Source organism: Mustela putorius, unplaced genomic scaffold (assembly GCF_011764305.1).
Source record: "Mustela putorius furo isolate JIRA1106 unplaced genomic scaffold, ASM1176430v1.1 tig00003962_pilon_pilon_pilon, whole genome shotgun sequence".
NCBI lineage: Eukaryota > Metazoa > Chordata > Mammalia > Carnivora > Mustelidae > Mustela > Mustela putorius.
Window position 1 is genome coordinate 1752578 of NW_025422106.1, and position 15837 is coordinate 1768414.

At 57.6% G+C, this 15837-nt stretch overlaps 1 protein-coding gene across 21 annotated transcripts in view; it reads left to right on the forward strand.

Annotated features, from left to right (window-relative positions):
• SRCIN1 (SRC kinase signaling inhibitor 1) overlaps positions 1-15837 on the forward strand; it is a 68507-nt gene that overhangs the window by 13350 nt on the left and 39320 nt on the right. For 16 of the 21 annotated variants that reach the window (XR_006603704.1, XM_045070051.1, XM_045070049.1 and 13 more), the window contains 2 exons: positions 11867-12168; positions 15248-15346. Coding sequence is in view for 20 of the 21 variants with exons in the window: in XM_045070048.1 (XP_044925983.1) it covers positions 11867-12168; positions 15248-15346 (401 nt within the window). In the remaining variant the exon portion in view is untranslated. The remainder of the gene's footprint in view (positions 1-11866; positions 12169-15247; positions 15347-15837) is intronic. The other 5 variants (XM_045070045.1, XM_045070046.1, XM_045070047.1 and 2 more) reach the window with 1 other exon arrangement.

Sequence of the window (15837 nt, forward strand, 5' to 3'; positions counted from 1 at the left end):
TAACATGCCCAAGGTCACATAGATAATCCATTATGGTATCCTCAGCCCTAATACTTCTTCTGCCTAAAGCTCTCTAGCCTCTTAGGTCTAGTCTCAGTCTCTCACGCTGTACGTGGAGCGGTTCCCCTCTGCTTCTCTCTGCAGTCCTGCGCGCACGGTCCCTCCAGAGTCTATGCTACTGAGAACTGACTCTGAGGTTCATCGACGCCTCCCTTCCTCAACCCCATTCCTGGTTCCACCCCTGGGGCACCCCAGGGACTCCGGACCCTGGAGTTGGGGAAGGTGTATGAGGGGGACTGGAGGTTAGGGCGTTCCCATTTCCAGACCTCCTTTTGGCTGGGGCGGAGTTCCTCTCCATGTGGGGAAAAGACCATGAGGGCAGGAAAGTGACTCAGTCACTTGGTTGTGACAGCAGATGCTACTTGGTTGTGAGCTGGTCTTGTATTGTGGCTTCGCCGGTGAGGCCCACCTAAATAAACCGTTCTGGAGGAGGGGGACATGTCTGGAGCCTCGAGATCCAACATCAGGAAGGACCTCATTAGATGTGTTATGTCTCCAGCAGCTCCCAACGCACCTGGTCTGTCTCCTTGGTGAACCTTTGCTTCTGTGACTCCTCTTCCAGGACACCCCCCTTGATCCTCTCCATTTCTGCTCTTCCCTGAAGTGTCCCTTCCTGACCACCTCCAGGCTTGTCCCCTCTGAATTCCCATGGCATTGTCAAATCTCTTCCGGCCATTGGTTCTGGATCCAATGGGACCTCAGGTCCACTTTTGCTCTGGGGGACAGCAAAGGCAATGCCTTCAGGGGCAGGAAATGCACAAAGCCGAGGGCAGTTGGAACAGTGGGAACTGTCCCCTATGAGGGACAGTGCTTATGCTCCTTAAAAACAGGAAAATTCAAAGAAACAAAACAGGATACCATCAGCCAGACAAAATAGCTCTGCCCCAATGTGGCCCCAGGGTGATCTTTGCCAAGCTATGACTCACTTATCATGGTGACCCACAGAGTGGGTGTGTAGTTTGTTGAGTGGATACGTAATCACGGGGCTAGATACTTTACATACTTGATTCTTCCCATCTTCCCAAGATAGGCACTGTTTCCCTACTTGGTCATTGCGGAAACTGACAGCCAGGGAGGTAGAATGACTCGGTCAAGGTCACAGCTATGTGAAAGGGCTAGGGAAAAGTTGAGCTTTGGCTTGCTGTCATTGCTCTCTGTTTGGTTGGGGACACGCGTCCACATGCGTTTGGTCCCTGCCCTGGGTGGCTGGTAGCCACAGAGTTGACATGTGCTGCATGCCCCGTGAGGAGGTAGGGTTGAAGGGGGCAAGGGCTGCAGAGGCAGAGAAGGAGCAGATGCCCCTCACCCCAGCACAGTCCTCCTCCCTCAGCTTCCGGTCCCATCCCAGCCGCCTGGGGATGGTGGCGTGGTGACAGGTGCCGAGCTGCAGAGATGACAGCACTGCTGATTCCCCCGTAATTACTGTCTGATGAGATGCCAGAATTAGCCAGCGCACGAGCAGGGGATGCGGATTTGGGGGCACAGTGCAGGGAAGCAGCTGGGGGTGAGGGAACCTTTCCTTCCAAGCCTGGGACCCTCTGGCAGTAGGGCTGGGTCAGCACTGAGAAGGAGGAAGTAGAATAGAAAGGAGGAAGCACTGTGTGGTTAATATGCCTCAGATATTATTGTGTGGGCTGTGGTTTTTCCAGTCCTCAAAGTGGCTAGGTGTACCCCTTAGCTGGCTGGCTGCCATACAGGGCATCAAGAGCCTCAGGCCGCTGACCAGAGACTTACAGGTGGAACAGGCTACCCAGGCAGACTCTCAGGTACGCCCTTTGGTGCTTAGACCTTGCCTCTGCCTCACTGAAGCCATGGGGGGATATAGTTGGTGGAAGGGGTGAGCCCCAGGGCACACATTTGCGAGGCCAGGAACCAGAGGACAGATGGAAGCTCCTGGAAGGAGCAGGCAGGTTCAGCTGATCTTGCTAGAAGAGTCACCCACCCCAGGCAGGAGGAGTCGAGTTGGCCCCCCAAAGTTCAAGGTCAGGAGGGGCTTCAGATTGGCAACAGGAGGCAAGGGCTGGGTATGTCCTGGACTCCTGTTCTCCTGGCTTCTCGCTGGGGACAGGGGAAGGGCTGGGGAAGGCAGAAGCAGAAAGAGGTCATCTGGGCTGCTCAGACCTCGTCACACCATTATAGGAGTTTTGAAGGCCACCGACTAGGAAGAGTGGTGACAACATGGGGCTCACCCAGCAGAAGGCCAAGCAGATGCCTGGTGGGTGGGGGCTGAAACCAGGCCATGGAAGGAAGGACCCAAACTGTTGACCTTAGAAGAGGAGATTCAGGTTCCAAACCCCCATCCTGCTCTGAACGGGGAGGTTGTGACCTGCCCCTGGGTCCCTCGGAGGACCATGGGCATACACACTGGCTCATTTTAGGGAAGGAGGAACCCCACACAATGATTGATGTCTAGGAGGTAATGAGTTCTCCATTCCTGGAGGTATCCAAGCCCGGGCTGGATGGCATTTCTGAGGCTGGGAGGGCTTCCAGTTGCCCTTGGCAGGTGTTGGGAGGACTCTACCCAGCTGAAGTGTGAGAAGGTTGGGCCTCTGGAGGTTCTTTAAGGACTGTGGGACCCCTGCCCAGCTGGGTGTCTGTGGCTCCAGGGCAGCTTGGCTCCCTGTCCTGCCCTGGGGAAGAGCCCACCCCTCCTTAGACCTTTCTCTGTGAGGCCTCCCTCCAGAGGGGGTGTTGAGGTGCTCTATGCCTCACCCAGGGGGAGGGCTGCTTCAGGATGGCCCTCTCAGGGACTTGGGGGGCACTACAGAGGCTCTGGCCCACAGACTCAGGGATGCCTTGGGGGCAGGGTCAGCCTCTCCCTCAGGGCAGTGGGTGTACAGGAAAGAAGGGGGTCTGGACTGAGGACCCCCGGCTGGAAGCTGGTGGAGTCGAGGTGGCATCTGTGTGGGGACCCCAGTCGTAGCGGTGCCTGGGTGTGCCCCTCGGCATGTGGATGCCCGTGGGGGGCGCAGGTGAGGCAGGTTGTGACTGGGCCCATGTTGGGGAGCAGGCACTGGGCCCATGGGCGTGCACCAGGGCGCACAGGTGTGAGGCTGGAAGCGTGAGCCAGCACAAGTGTGTCCCTGAGCAGCTGAGCGTGGACCAGGGCCCTGGCTGCTCTGGTGGCTGAGGGAGATGTCCGGGCGCTGGCAGAGGAAGGGCCTCCTAGGAAAAGCCTGACCCCAAGAAGGATGGAGTCTCTGAGGAGGCGATGGAGGGATCTGGCCAGTCTGGGGCTCCTGCCAACATGCGTGAGGCCCTCGCTGAACACTGGGTACTGACAGCTTCCCTGTGGGAGGATGGGAGTGATGGACGGGGCTTCGGCCCCTCACCTCCAACAGAGTGGGGTCCCTCTCCCTGGGAACAGGAGATCCCCCTCTGGCATGCTTTCAGCTGGAGGCAACTGGAGGTGTGTGGTCGCTGCCCTGGCCACAGCACCCCGAGGCTTGAGTCCCTCTTGGGAGAGCAGGAGCTCTTGTAGCCTCTTCAGAATGGCGGCAGAGCTGGGGGGACAGGAGCCTGCCTCCCTCGTGTTTGCTCCTTCCCTTCCTCTCAGCCTGTTTTCCTCTCAGCTGCCTCTCCAAGGAGATAGAGAGCTGAAAGGACACCTTCCTGGGGTGTGTGATGGTGGAGAAGCCACGCAGGAATTAGCCTAACAATGGGGCATCTTGTGGGCCCACACCAAGGCCAAGTCCGGTCCCAGCTTTTCTGGCAACATCTTCAGACCAAAGGTGATGCGCTCCCCTCTGCAGCTATGCCCCCTCCCTTCCCAGGGAAGTCAATTAGCCAGATCTTCATTAGCAGCTAAAAATCAAAACCGTACAGTGCTGGGTCTGATAAAACTCTCAACGATGGGATGAAAGGAAATCAGGCGATAGAGCAGATCAGGAAGGAACTGTCCCCCACTTGCCCCCTAGGCTGGCGCCTTTATAGTGCAAAGCCCGCATTCCTGTCTTTTTTTTTTTTCCCAGACAAATGAGAGGACTAAGGCTCAGGGAGGCTGCTAACTTGCTCAAGGTCACACTAGTCAGTGGCAGAGCTAGGTTTGAATAGAGCTTTCTCATCCTCCAATTCAGTGATTTTTGGTAATGTTAGAGCTTTGCCCACTATGGGGTGGTTCAGGGAAAAGAGAGAGGGTTGAATACCTGACCTTGGGGCAAGCAGCTGGCTGTGGCCCTTCAGCAAGGGAGAGAGAGTCTTGTTTGAGGAGTGTGGTCAGGGTGCCATGTGGGGCCCCTGATTTCTCTGTGGTGAGCATCCCCTGGGGCCGGCATGGATGCCTGGGGGGTGTGGTCCACCATGACAGCTCGCTCTTCTCTCTGGGGCTCAGGATGCTAGAGCCATGTTTTCCACCTTGCTGTCGATTCCTCCTATGGAGATTGTTAGTCTGTGTCCTCCTGGGGCCTGAAGCCTGGGTCAGGGGGGCTCCCCTGGCAATTGCTTTCTGGGAAGTGGCATGGTGGAATGGAAAAATCCTTGTCCCTGGGGGCCAGGATGCCTGGGTTCCACTTCTGACTCTGTCTCCAGCTCCGGTATGACTGGGTCAGGTCCACTCTGTGGGCCTTGGTTTCCTTCCTGTGAAGGGCATTTGGCTGGAGGAAGAGTAGAGAGCGGTTTTCAAGATGCAGGCACAGGTACACAGAACAGTCTAGAGAGGTCACTCCTGCCCGCTGTGGGGAGAGGATTCCACGGCCACACAGAGCCAAGGCCCCGAGTCAATCAGAGGCCCTGAGTGAGACCTGAGTGAGCCCCCCCGGGGCCCCACCCCACTCCTGAGATGGCCTGACGATTTCCCCAACCCATCTGGATGGAGTGGTAGCTCCGCTATCAAGAAGCCTCCAGTCTGAGGGAGGAGGCAAAGGCCTAGAAGGCAAGGCAGCTTCTCGCCTAATGAGGTAAACAGGGTTCTACACTTCATGCCCCTGGGGGAGGAGGGGCAGGCCCTGCTCTGAGCCTGAGAAGTGGGCAGAATCAGCAGGAAAGGTTCAAGAGAAGGAGGGCTGAGAAGGGAGATCCTGGAGAGGAAACATCTGGCTGGGGCAACGCCCGCCCTAACTTCAAGGAGCCCAACACCCATTCCCTCTCAAATTCTCTTTCCCTGAGGAATCTCCTAGAAGCTCTGCTGGGAGCAGCCAGGACCCAGCCTCCCCACAACAGCTCCTCCTAGGCAGGTGAGCTCTCCTTCCCCCAGCCCCGAGGAGGTCCTTTAATTCTATTCCGAGATTCCGACTCGTTTACCAACTAAGTAGCCTTCGGTGGGTTTTAAATCTACACAAATTGGTTTGTGTTTTTCTGCCTGCACGACGCTGTGATGGGCAGTGCCCCGCACCCTCCCCTGCCTCCCCAGCTCCCTCTGCGGCTCTGTTGTTCACACCCCTCCTGAGTCTCTGTGCCCAGCTTCCCTGGGGGCTGGGGTAGCAGAGCTCCCTGGGCATGGGGATGGAAGGGCTCTGTGGGCACGGGCGTGGGCCACAGTCCTCGTGTCCCTCTTCCCTGCCCCCCTACCCCGCCCTGGCCCAGGGGAAGGGAGTCTGCATGGTGACTCCTGTGACATCACTCAACCTCCCTGACCCTCAGTTTCCCTGACAGTACTGCAAGGAGAATCAGCTTGCCCCAGGCCCTTCCCCATGTAGCTCTGGAGATCAGTGTTGGGGGCTAGGGAGGAGGCATCAGCCAAGGACCACCCTGACTCTGCCACCTTCTTGCTCTGCCCACCATCCCCCGACAACTGCAGTGTCCAAGCCTCGGTCCATCTAGAGGGGATGGGCTCTACCTGGCCTCCTCCCACTTCTCTGTCCTCCCTCTGACACCTGGGTGTAGGGGTGGGGAGGAGAGCTGACCTTCATCCGGGGACCGGGACCGAGGGATGACAGCTTGCCTGGCCTTGCCCCTGTGTCCCTAGTGCCCCTTCTCCTAGACACCAGGAAGTCAGCTTTATTGTCTAACCATCTGCCCCATGCTTTCAAGATGGCTCCCTTCCCTCCCTGGCCTCCCTCTCCTGGGTTCCCCTCCCCCACCCTCCCTACTCAGAGAGGCTCTCCTGAGGTGTAGGGTTCCTGGCCCCTGCTGTGGGCCAGGAACTGGACATGAAGCCTTGTCCCTCCTCCTTAGTCCGTCTCCCTCCTCTCCTCCAAAGGCCCTTCCTCCCGTGCCCGCCCCCACATCAAGGTTCTGGTTAGAGTGACAAGGAGACTCAACAGGGCGCTGGGCATTAGCAATTTGGGGGGATATTACACAGGAATGTTTACAGAAAGGCAATTGCCCGGAAAATGACTTTGGTTGCTGTGGTATGGGGCGGAAAAGATGGTTTTAGAAAACAGACACAGATGGGCTTCTGCTCCAGGGACCCACAGACAGACAGCAGGGGCTGAGGGCCACAGGCACGCGAGGAGCACAGAGCCAGGGGCGCCCAAAGACAGAGGGGCTGCTTTCTTCAAGGGGAGGTGTGGGTTATGGGGCAAGCCTTGAGCACCTCATCTGCGCCAGGTTCCTGGACCCTCTGCCAAGCTTGACCTTTGTCCTCTAGCCTGTGACCTCCCAGCACAGTGTGCTTCCTAATTGTGAGGGGCTCCCAGGAGGATGGAGCTGTCAGGCACAATTGACGGTGGCAGCCGCCTCGGGGCGCCTCCTGGGTGACTTGGGCTCCTCTTGTTTGGCTGCAGATAAGGGGGTGGGGGGGAACTGGGGGAGCCTTGAGCTGCATGTGCTCCTGTGTGTGTGTGTGTGTGTGTGTAAAAAGCACTTTAGGGTTTGAGCCAGGCCTTCCACTCTTCCAGCAATCGCCATGCACCCCTTCTCTTGCCCTGCCTGCAGGCCCCATGGCATCTGACATCTAGCCCCAGGGAACCTGGGAGCTCCCTGAGCTGGTGCCCAGCCCCCATCTCTGCCCAGGAGATGGATGGGGCACACCTGGGAGCCCTCTCAGGGCACATCCAGCCTCCTGATCTCTGGAGACATGGAGACAGGGACCTAAACTCTGAGTCTTGAGCTTGGGGTCCTCACAGCAGGGGCCCCAGAGAGAGAGACCTTTTCTAGATCTTGTATCTTCCTTCTTCCGTCTACTTCCTCCCCTTCCTTGCACTTCTTCCCTCTCCCTCCCCACTTCTTCTCCCTTCTCCACATTCCCTTCCTCTGAAGATGATGTCATGTGTGAATGTTGCCCAGTGGCAGCCAGAGGACAGAGTGGTGACATCTGGGGTAAAGACACGAGGTGGGGGTGGGCTTTGGTGGCTAATGAGATGGTGTCACTGAAACTTGGGGATCTTCATTTTTATCATGAGTTACAGTGATCTCATGTAAAAGAATGCAGAGGAGGATAAAAATAAATCAGGCTCATAAATAAAGGTGGAATTTGGAACTGGCGGAACAAACAATGTCGCTGTTACCCAAGCGCCTGCGCCTTTATCCTTGGCCGGCCACTGGGGGGCGCCCACCCCCACCTGTCACCCCAGCCTCAGGCATGTACTTGTCCCTTCCCCCTGGCCCAAGCTGGGGAAGGCTGAGCTGAGGGTGGCAGACCCCCCCTTCCCCATTTTCCCTTCCCTTTATTCCGAGCTGGATTGCACCAGTCTCGGGCATCTTCTCTGGGGTTTGGATCTCCTACTCAACAATTATGATCAGCCTCACACATCTGGTGCCAACCCCTCTGATCCCAGCTTCTCTCTCTGGCTCCCCCAGCCTCCATCCCCCAGGGGCCTTCAGTTCCAACCTCCCTTCCCCAGTGTACCTCAGCTCAGTTCCTCCTCCAAGGCCTCTCCACCCTTCCCCTTCCCTCAGAGAACCCCTGCCCTTCCTTTGCAGCTCACAGTCCTTCAATCCCCCAACCCTGCTTACCCCCTCAAGGCCTCTCTGTCCCATCTGTCCCCTCAGCCACCCCATCAAGATCCCTGCCCATCCGGAGCCCTCGCCGCCCCCTGCCACCGAACGGGAAGCATGGGTGTCTGCTGCGCGTGTCGGCGGGGGGGGGGCAATTGGAATTGATCTCTGGCCCTTTGCACTGGGCTGCTCAGTCAGGGCTGCTCTGGGGACTAGGTGGTGGCAGGAACAGGCACAGGGGTACCGGGAAGGCTGTTCGGCTGGGATCCAAGAGCCCATGTGCCTGGAATGCCTTTAATTCAAAACAACACACTCTCTCCTCCATCATCTTGGGGTAAGACAGGGGCAGGGTTTAGTGGGGGGACATCCCCATTTTACAGATTAGTGCCCTCGGGCTCCAAGAGGAAAGAGTGATGAAATGAACGCCTAATCCAGGGTCCCGCAGGGAAGGAGCTGACTTGAAACCCAGGGTGTCTCTGGCCTGGGGTTCTTTTCCTCCTTGACCTTGAGTACCTGTGACTCATGAGAGAAGCTCCTGCCCAAGTCCTCTGAGTGCCACGGGACTCCTTCTCCTAAGGGTAACAGGAAGGCCTCAGAGCCCAGAAGCCCAGGTCTGTCGTCCCAGTCCCCTGGGGCCCTGCAGAACGGAGTGAGACAAGCACAGAGCAGGAGCCTCCCCTCTTCCCCTGCCCCCCCTTCCCCTAGCTAGTTTGTCTTTGTTAAATAAAGCTGAGGAACTTGAAGGTTCTTAAAGAGATGCTAGAGCTTTGCGGATCCAAGCCCCTCCTTCCCACCGCCCCTCAGAGTTAGCAGACTGTCTCTCCTGCCTCTGCCCGCCCCTCTCTCTGCCACCCCCAGAATCCAGCTCCTGCCTGACCCCTGACTCCTCCCTCTGTCAGTGAGGGCTGAGCCCTGACCTCAAGAAGGGAGGGACAGTCCTGTTTCTACTCTCCATTCAAGATGCTGGTAGTCCACCCCCGCCCCCGCTGCCCACAGCGAGATTCATGGGACTGCTCCCGCTCCACGCATGGCCCGCTCTAGCAGCCTGGACCCCTTCTTGCCAGTCCTGCCTTGCCCCTTTAACCAGTGTGACCCCCGCACCTCCCTCAGTCCCTGCTGGTCTCCGTTTGCCCCAGCCCAGACTTGCTGAGATGTTCCGCTAGGAGCCAGGGAAGGAGGTGAGGTGTAGGCATGAAGGGTAAGGATGGGGGTGAGCAATTCTTCTGGGTCCCAGAGAGCAGAAGGGCAGGGGTGAGGGGACATAAGAACCGGAGACCTGTCCCCTGCACGTGTGTGTGTGTCCAGAGCCCTTAGAGAGTACTGTGAGTCTGGCTGTTGGCACAAAATGAGGGAGGTCTCTATGGCTCAGGTGGGGCTGGGCCAGACTCTAGGCCTGGGGTTCCAGCAGCAAGGCCTGTGGGCAGAATCTGCCCCTGCCTGGGCAAAGAGAGGGCTATGGCCGTGGAAGTTATCCTCCTGCTCAGTGCAAATGTCCACAGGAGCTGAGGTTAAGTGGAAGAGAGAGGCTAAGTGTCATGAGAGGCAGACCCCTGACTCTGGTTGGGGCTATTTCTCTGGTGCCTAGACACCCCCATCCTGGCTTCTTCTCCCCCATCCTGGCTTCTTCTCCTGGATGATTATTCGGGGAACTCCTTTCCGGCCACATTTCCTGGGACCCCAGACTGCCGCCAAGCTTCTCAAGGACAGGGACTAGGCCTTCATGAAGATGGTCCCTGGGTTCCCAGCCCCACTCAAGCAAGGGCCATCTCCGAGGATTTCCTCCAGATCAGGGACTCGCTGCACCATATTAGCTCAAAATGTTTTTCCTTAATTCTCTTTGAACCTTTATATAAGTTTACTTAAAAGGAAACCTTCTCTCTTTACTGTCCCGAGGAATGAGATCCATGAAATCAATGGTTGGATTGGGTCTGTGGGGTTTTCCTAATCTTTATGAAAATAAAGGCATAAATATTAAACTGTGAAACCGTGTTCCTCCCAAGGTCTTGTGTATCTGGACCTCATTTTGAGGAGCATGCCAGAGGGGGTGACTGCAGTGAAAGGGACAGATGCCTGGGGGGGGCACAGTAGGGACCCCAGACCCAGTGTCAGGCTGGGGAGGGAGCAGATGAACAGAGATGAGCACCTAGTGCCCCGTGGAGTTGCCATTGTTCTGTCAATAGATGTTGTTGAGAAAGTGTGGTGGGAGGGGAGGAGGCCAAGCTAATAGATACTGGGGCCAGATCTAGCCTCTACCACTCACTGTGGCTTTGGGCATGTCCCCGGACTTCTCCAACCTCGGCAGCCCCATCTCTGAAATGGGGCCACAGTGATTCCCCCCTCAAAGGGTGTTGATGGCCATGTTGATGGCAGTCATTCAGGCCTTTGAAAGCCATGGAAGCTTCTGTCTGTGGAAGCCCTTCTTCCCTTAGTTTTGGTGGCAGGTGTTAGGTCCTCAAAGGTTCTGTCCCCCAGATCTACATGCCTCAACCACAGCCTCGGGAGGAGTGTGGGTATGTGTGTTTGTGTTGGGTGAGAGATGGTTTTTCCTGAGATGTGGCTGAATCTCTTCTTTCCTCCTGCGGTGCGCAGTGGCTGTGTGGAGGAAGAGGGCCAATAGGGCGTGGCATCTGGATGGAACATGGCTGGATCCCAGAATCCCTAGCCTCCTCTTCTTTGCCCCAACTGGCCCCGCGAGTCAGCCCCTGTGTGGGGGTACACTTGTCTGCAGCAGTGCCTGACAGCCCTGGATCTAGGCTATATGTGGGGGGCGTGGCCTGGAGACTGGTGGATGGTGGGGCTGGGGTATTCCTGGGAGACTGCGTTTGCCTCCCAGTAGGGAGCCCCTTGGCACCTGGTACGGGTGTCATTCTGGAAGCGCTGTGCCCTTCTGGGCTATGAAAAGTCATCTTCGAGGCTAGAAGGTGGGAAACAGCAAGGCTCGGCCAGGAGTGGGGCAGGATGGGACCAGGAGCTCAGGGATGGTGGCCATATGGGAAAAGGAGTCAGCATTCCGTGTGGGGACCTCAACCCCCGGCCTTCTCTTTTTTTCTGCTTCTGTACTGTCCTTTGTCCCCTGTGCGTCCCTTAAAGGTCTTGAACTTGTGCGTATGTGTGTGTGTGTGTTGGGAAGGGAGACTGAGGGGTGGGAGGCCTGGGGGAGGGGAGGGCTCCAGGGGAAGGGCTTGAGCTGTTCTGTCTGCTTTCTTTCTCCTTTGAGTTTGTCCCAAACCCATCTCTCTCTCACTGTCCTCTCTGTGCCCAGTCTCCCCTGTCTGTCCATCTGTCTGTCTCTGGGGAGGGAGGGAAAGAGAGGGTCCCATGCCCCAGACCCTGGGCCTCCAACTCCTTGCCATCATTACTCCTGCCCCCAGTATCCTAGTCCCGACCCTTTTCCAAGCCAATCCCTAGCCTTTAGGACGAGTGTGTCCTGGGCATGCTAGTCTGAAGGAGGAAGCTAGGGTCTCTCCCCCCCCCCCCGCGCCCCCCCTCCGCCACCCTGCCCCACAACACACACACACCCCTCTTCTTAGAGGATGCTCATCAAAGGAAGACTGGGCAGGCTCCTTCCCACATCTTTCAGGAACCATTTAAAGGAAACGCCCCTTCCCTAACCTGTTCACACCAGCTGTGGGAAGGAGGAAAGGGATGAACGAACGGCTCCAGGTGTTCAAGACCCCTGGTTCCAGCCTTTCCTTGGCCTCAAAAAACAGCCGCTCACCTGCAGTCGTTACCTTTCCAAATGCACCCAAAGAAGAGCACGAAGCCGGGCCCCGCCCTTGCCCCCCAACTTCCTTGGAGCCCCCCCCCCCGTTCGGTCCCCTAGTCAGGGGGCGGGGCAGCCCCGTTCTGGTCTCAGCCCCCCCGCAAGCCTCTTGCCCCGCCTTAGGCCTGCCCCTCCCCTCAGTGACACGGCCCCAACCCGGTGAGGGCTGGGCAGCCCCAAGCGCCGGGCGCCCCGTGACCCCGCCGTGCCCCCTCTCCCCTCTCGCAGATCCGGAGCGGAGCAGCCCCCCCATGCTGTCTGCGGATGATGCAGAGTACCCGCGGGAGTACCGGACCCTGGGGGGCGGGAGCGGCGCGGGCGGCGGGGGCCGGCGCTTCTCCAACGTGGGGCTGGTGCACACGTCCGAGCGGCGGCACACGGTGATCGCAGCCCAGAGCCTGGAGGCGCTTAGCGGCCTCCAGAAGGCGGATGCCGACCGCAAGCGCGATGCCTTCATGGACCACCTGAAGAACAAGTACCCGCAACACGCCCTGGCCCTGCGGGGTCAGCCCGACAGGATGCGCGAGCAGGTGAGTGGGGGGCCCGCTGTGGGCCGGGGAGGGGTCTGGCCCCGTGCTCCCCTGCCCCCGGGACTCTGATTCAGTGCGGCATCAGAGGAGAGAGCGGGAAAGAGGGTGGAGGGACTTTTCTGGAGCCTGGGGAGGAAGCGGATGGGGGCTCAGCCTGCAGACCTCTGTGTGCAGTCCCGCAGTTGAGAGCACTGGCTGGAGCAGAGAGGCAGAGGGGCGTTGGACCGGGCTGAGGCGTGGGAAATTCGTCTCAGCGGCCAAAGAAGTGGTGGGGAGGGGGAGGGGAAAGTCCTGGGGACTGGCTGTTCGGAGCCTGAAAATCCATCCCGCCTGGAGTTGAGACCACCCCTGGGGGACACCTCTGTGACTGGCCTCCTTGGGAGCCTCAGTAGGCTGGATCTGCTGTGCCCCCAGCTGCTGTAAGAACAGAGCCCAGAACTCCTGGGGCCTTTTGCCTTGTCTCCTCCCTCCATGTCTCCTCCTCCCTTCCCCCCAAGACTCACTGTGTGACTTTGAGCTAGAGGCTGCCTTGGTTTCTCTTCTGCCATCAGAAAGGCTATAGAAGAGTCCGGGTGCCTGCTTCTGGACCTGGGCCTGCCTCCTCCTATCTGGGGTGGGAAGCTTCCCTTGTAAACCTCTCCCAGATTCTTGGGTTCCTGGATGCACCTCTCTATCCATGTATGACTTTGTCTGTAGGAAAGTTCTTTCTTGGGACAAGCCTTCTGCCTACAGTCCCACATTGGCAAGATGCCTTGATGGCTGCGGAGACCCACTTGTTCTCTCCAGGAGAAGCGGAGGAGGGGAGGGTGGTACATCCCATCCACACTATTTCACTCGGGCCTGGGGGTGTCCCACACCTGTCTTGCTCCATACCCCTTTCCAGATGCTGCTGGATGTGGCTGGGAAAGGGGAAGAGTGTCCCAACTCCCATTGTCACAACAGGGAACAAGGACACATTGGCGCACCTCCCTGCCCCATGTCACCTCCAGTTCTGTCTTGCTTTTGCCTTTTCCCAGCTTCTGAGTCCTCCTGGGAACAGAGTTTTGATCGGAATAAGGGAGAGTTGTAGATGGACATATGGCCCTCACCCTCAGGGAGCCCCTCTCTGTGGGTTCCCTCTGTGTGCTCTGGCTTGGGAGGAGGGAGCAGGGACATTTGTGATCTGGAGCCTGTGAAAGAATGGTTACGCTTAAGTAGGAGGGGCACAGTCAGTTGGGAGAAGGTTTAGAGAGGGAGAGACCAGGTAGGCAAGCCTGGTCAGGGAAGGCTACCTGGAGGAAGAGGTACCTAAACCAGGCTTAGAAGGATGAAAAGGGTCTGAACAGGCATTGAGGAAGAGAATGCTGTTTTAGAAGCTGGGAAGATGGGAGGTGAGCATGGTCCGGAGTCGGTTTGGGGCTGGGTACAGAGGCCCACCTGGCTGGTGCTGAAGACTCCGGGTGGGAGGCATTGGGAGATGTGGGGACAGACTGGAAAAGTGGGGTCAGATGATGGAGGCTAGGAGGGCTGTGGTTGTTTCTGGATGGTGAATAGGAGGCAGCAATGGGGGGCTGGAGGCAGGGGAGGAGTGGGATAAGAGAGTGGGTTAGGGAGGACGAAGGGAAAGGGATGGGAGATTGGAAGGAAGACTGCGCAAGGCTTGTTTGCTGCCTGGACCGAGGAGCCAAAGAAAACCTGGGCAGCAGGGAGATGTCGGTGTCTTGGGGAGAAATGGGGGTGGGGAGGAAACATTTGGAGGATGGGACACAGGAATATGGGAGGGGAGTTTGCAGAGCAGGGATAATGTTTGCCGGGATGTCCATTAGGCGTGCCATGTGTATAGCCCAGGACTCTGAAGGGACAACAGGGTCAGGAAGAGACTGAGCATGTGGATTGAGGGACCCAGGGCATAAGTGCGGCCGCCAGGGCAGAATGGTCTGAGAGGGGAGAGGGCCACAACAGTGGCAAGGAGGAGCCAGGAACATTCTCTCCATCATGAGGAAGAGGAGAAAGGCCCAGGAGGACGACCACTTGCACTTCCGAAGTTGGCGGGGAGGGGTGTGAGGGGGGAGAGAGAGAAACAGCCATCGGGACTGTCTGGGATCTGTGGGTCCAGAAGGCTCCCCTCGTCTCTCATGGTATGGCAAGGTAATGGATGGTTTCAGGGGTGGAAGAGACTGGAGGTGGCGAATGAGCACGACCTGGCGCTCAGATTGGTCTGGGAGGTTTGGCCATGAAAAGGTGAAGACAGCAGGTGTGATGGCCTCCAGGGGCAGTGGGCCTGAGAGGGAAGGTGTGGGTGCGTTGGAGGGCCTCAGACATGCCCGGCATGGTCGCTGACACAGATTGGCACTCAGCAAATACTTAGATGAGTATGAGAACAGCGACTCGCTCACACATTCATTCCTTTGTTCATTGACTCATTCATTCCCTCCAGTAGAGTGTGAGTGGGTAGGACCTACAGCCAGTTCCCTGACCGGGGAGGACTGGGCACCTAAGGGTAGGGCCGGCGGGGTGAATGGCTGTGGAATGAATGAAGATGAATGAATTTGGGGATGTTGAGTCGGGAGAGGACCATGGGGAAAATCAGAGGGTGATGGGTTTCAAGCCTTAGGTGTGGTGTGGCCCTGGAGTGGGAGATGGCAGGAAAGAACGAGGTGCTGTCAGAACAGAGGCCCGTGGGGATGAGGACCCCTGCGGAATGGTTCCCCGTCTTTGTGAAGTAGGCGGTGACCTCTTCCGTGCGGAGGTAATGAGGAGTCGGAGGAGCAGACAGGCGAAGATTGGCTCCCTGGCCGAGTGTATAGGGAGGCATTCAAGAAGTGAAGAAAAGGAATTCAGGAGTATCTGATGGAAGGGGGACTTTTCTGGGGCTCAGGGAGCCCCAGTCGGACAGAAAAGGAACATCCAGAAACAGACCAGGGGCTCTAGTTGAGAGATCCAGTCTCGGGAAGGGACTAGCCAGTGTTGCAAGGTCCCTCTGGGGTGTGAGCTCTGTGCCAAAGCTTGCCCCAGGAATGTCCCTCCTCACCCCATCACAGTCTCCCAGCGGCTCCTGCCCGCTCCCCCTAATGGGGTGTCCCCCCCTTCGCACACACAGGTTGGCGGCTGGACCGTGGACCCCGTGTGCCTCCTCAGCTCCCTCTGCTCCCACCTCCATGGCGACTCCGCCCCCTCCGGGGCTGGCCAGCCGGCCCAGGTGAGTCACCCACTGCCCCCATGCCCCCCAAACCCCTGGCGGAGTTTGGCTTTGAGGAAGACGTTTTTTTGGAGGGGGGATATCTAGGATTTTAATTTTGCATCCCTTTCTCTTATACAGGAGCCCCCCATTTCAGGAGACTCCTATGACTTATACTCTCCCCTGATTGTCTAATTCCCACCACTACCTCCCCAAAGGTTTAGCTTTGGGGAAGGGATTTTTTGAGGGGGAATACTCAGGTTTTGAAAAAAATTTTTTGGATTCTTTTCTCCTTTTTTTTTTCTTTTCTCCTTTAAACTGGAGTACCTGTTCCACCCCTCATCCCATCGGTTTTCAGGAGACTCCTACGCTCTGTATTCTGTTCCCACCCGCCCCCTGCCACAGACCACTTCACTCTCATATCCGCCTGCCCCCAACACTACCTTTCCATCTCTGAGAGACCCAGCCTTCCCCTCAGGTCTTACCATCAGGAAGTTCTTCACAATGTCTAT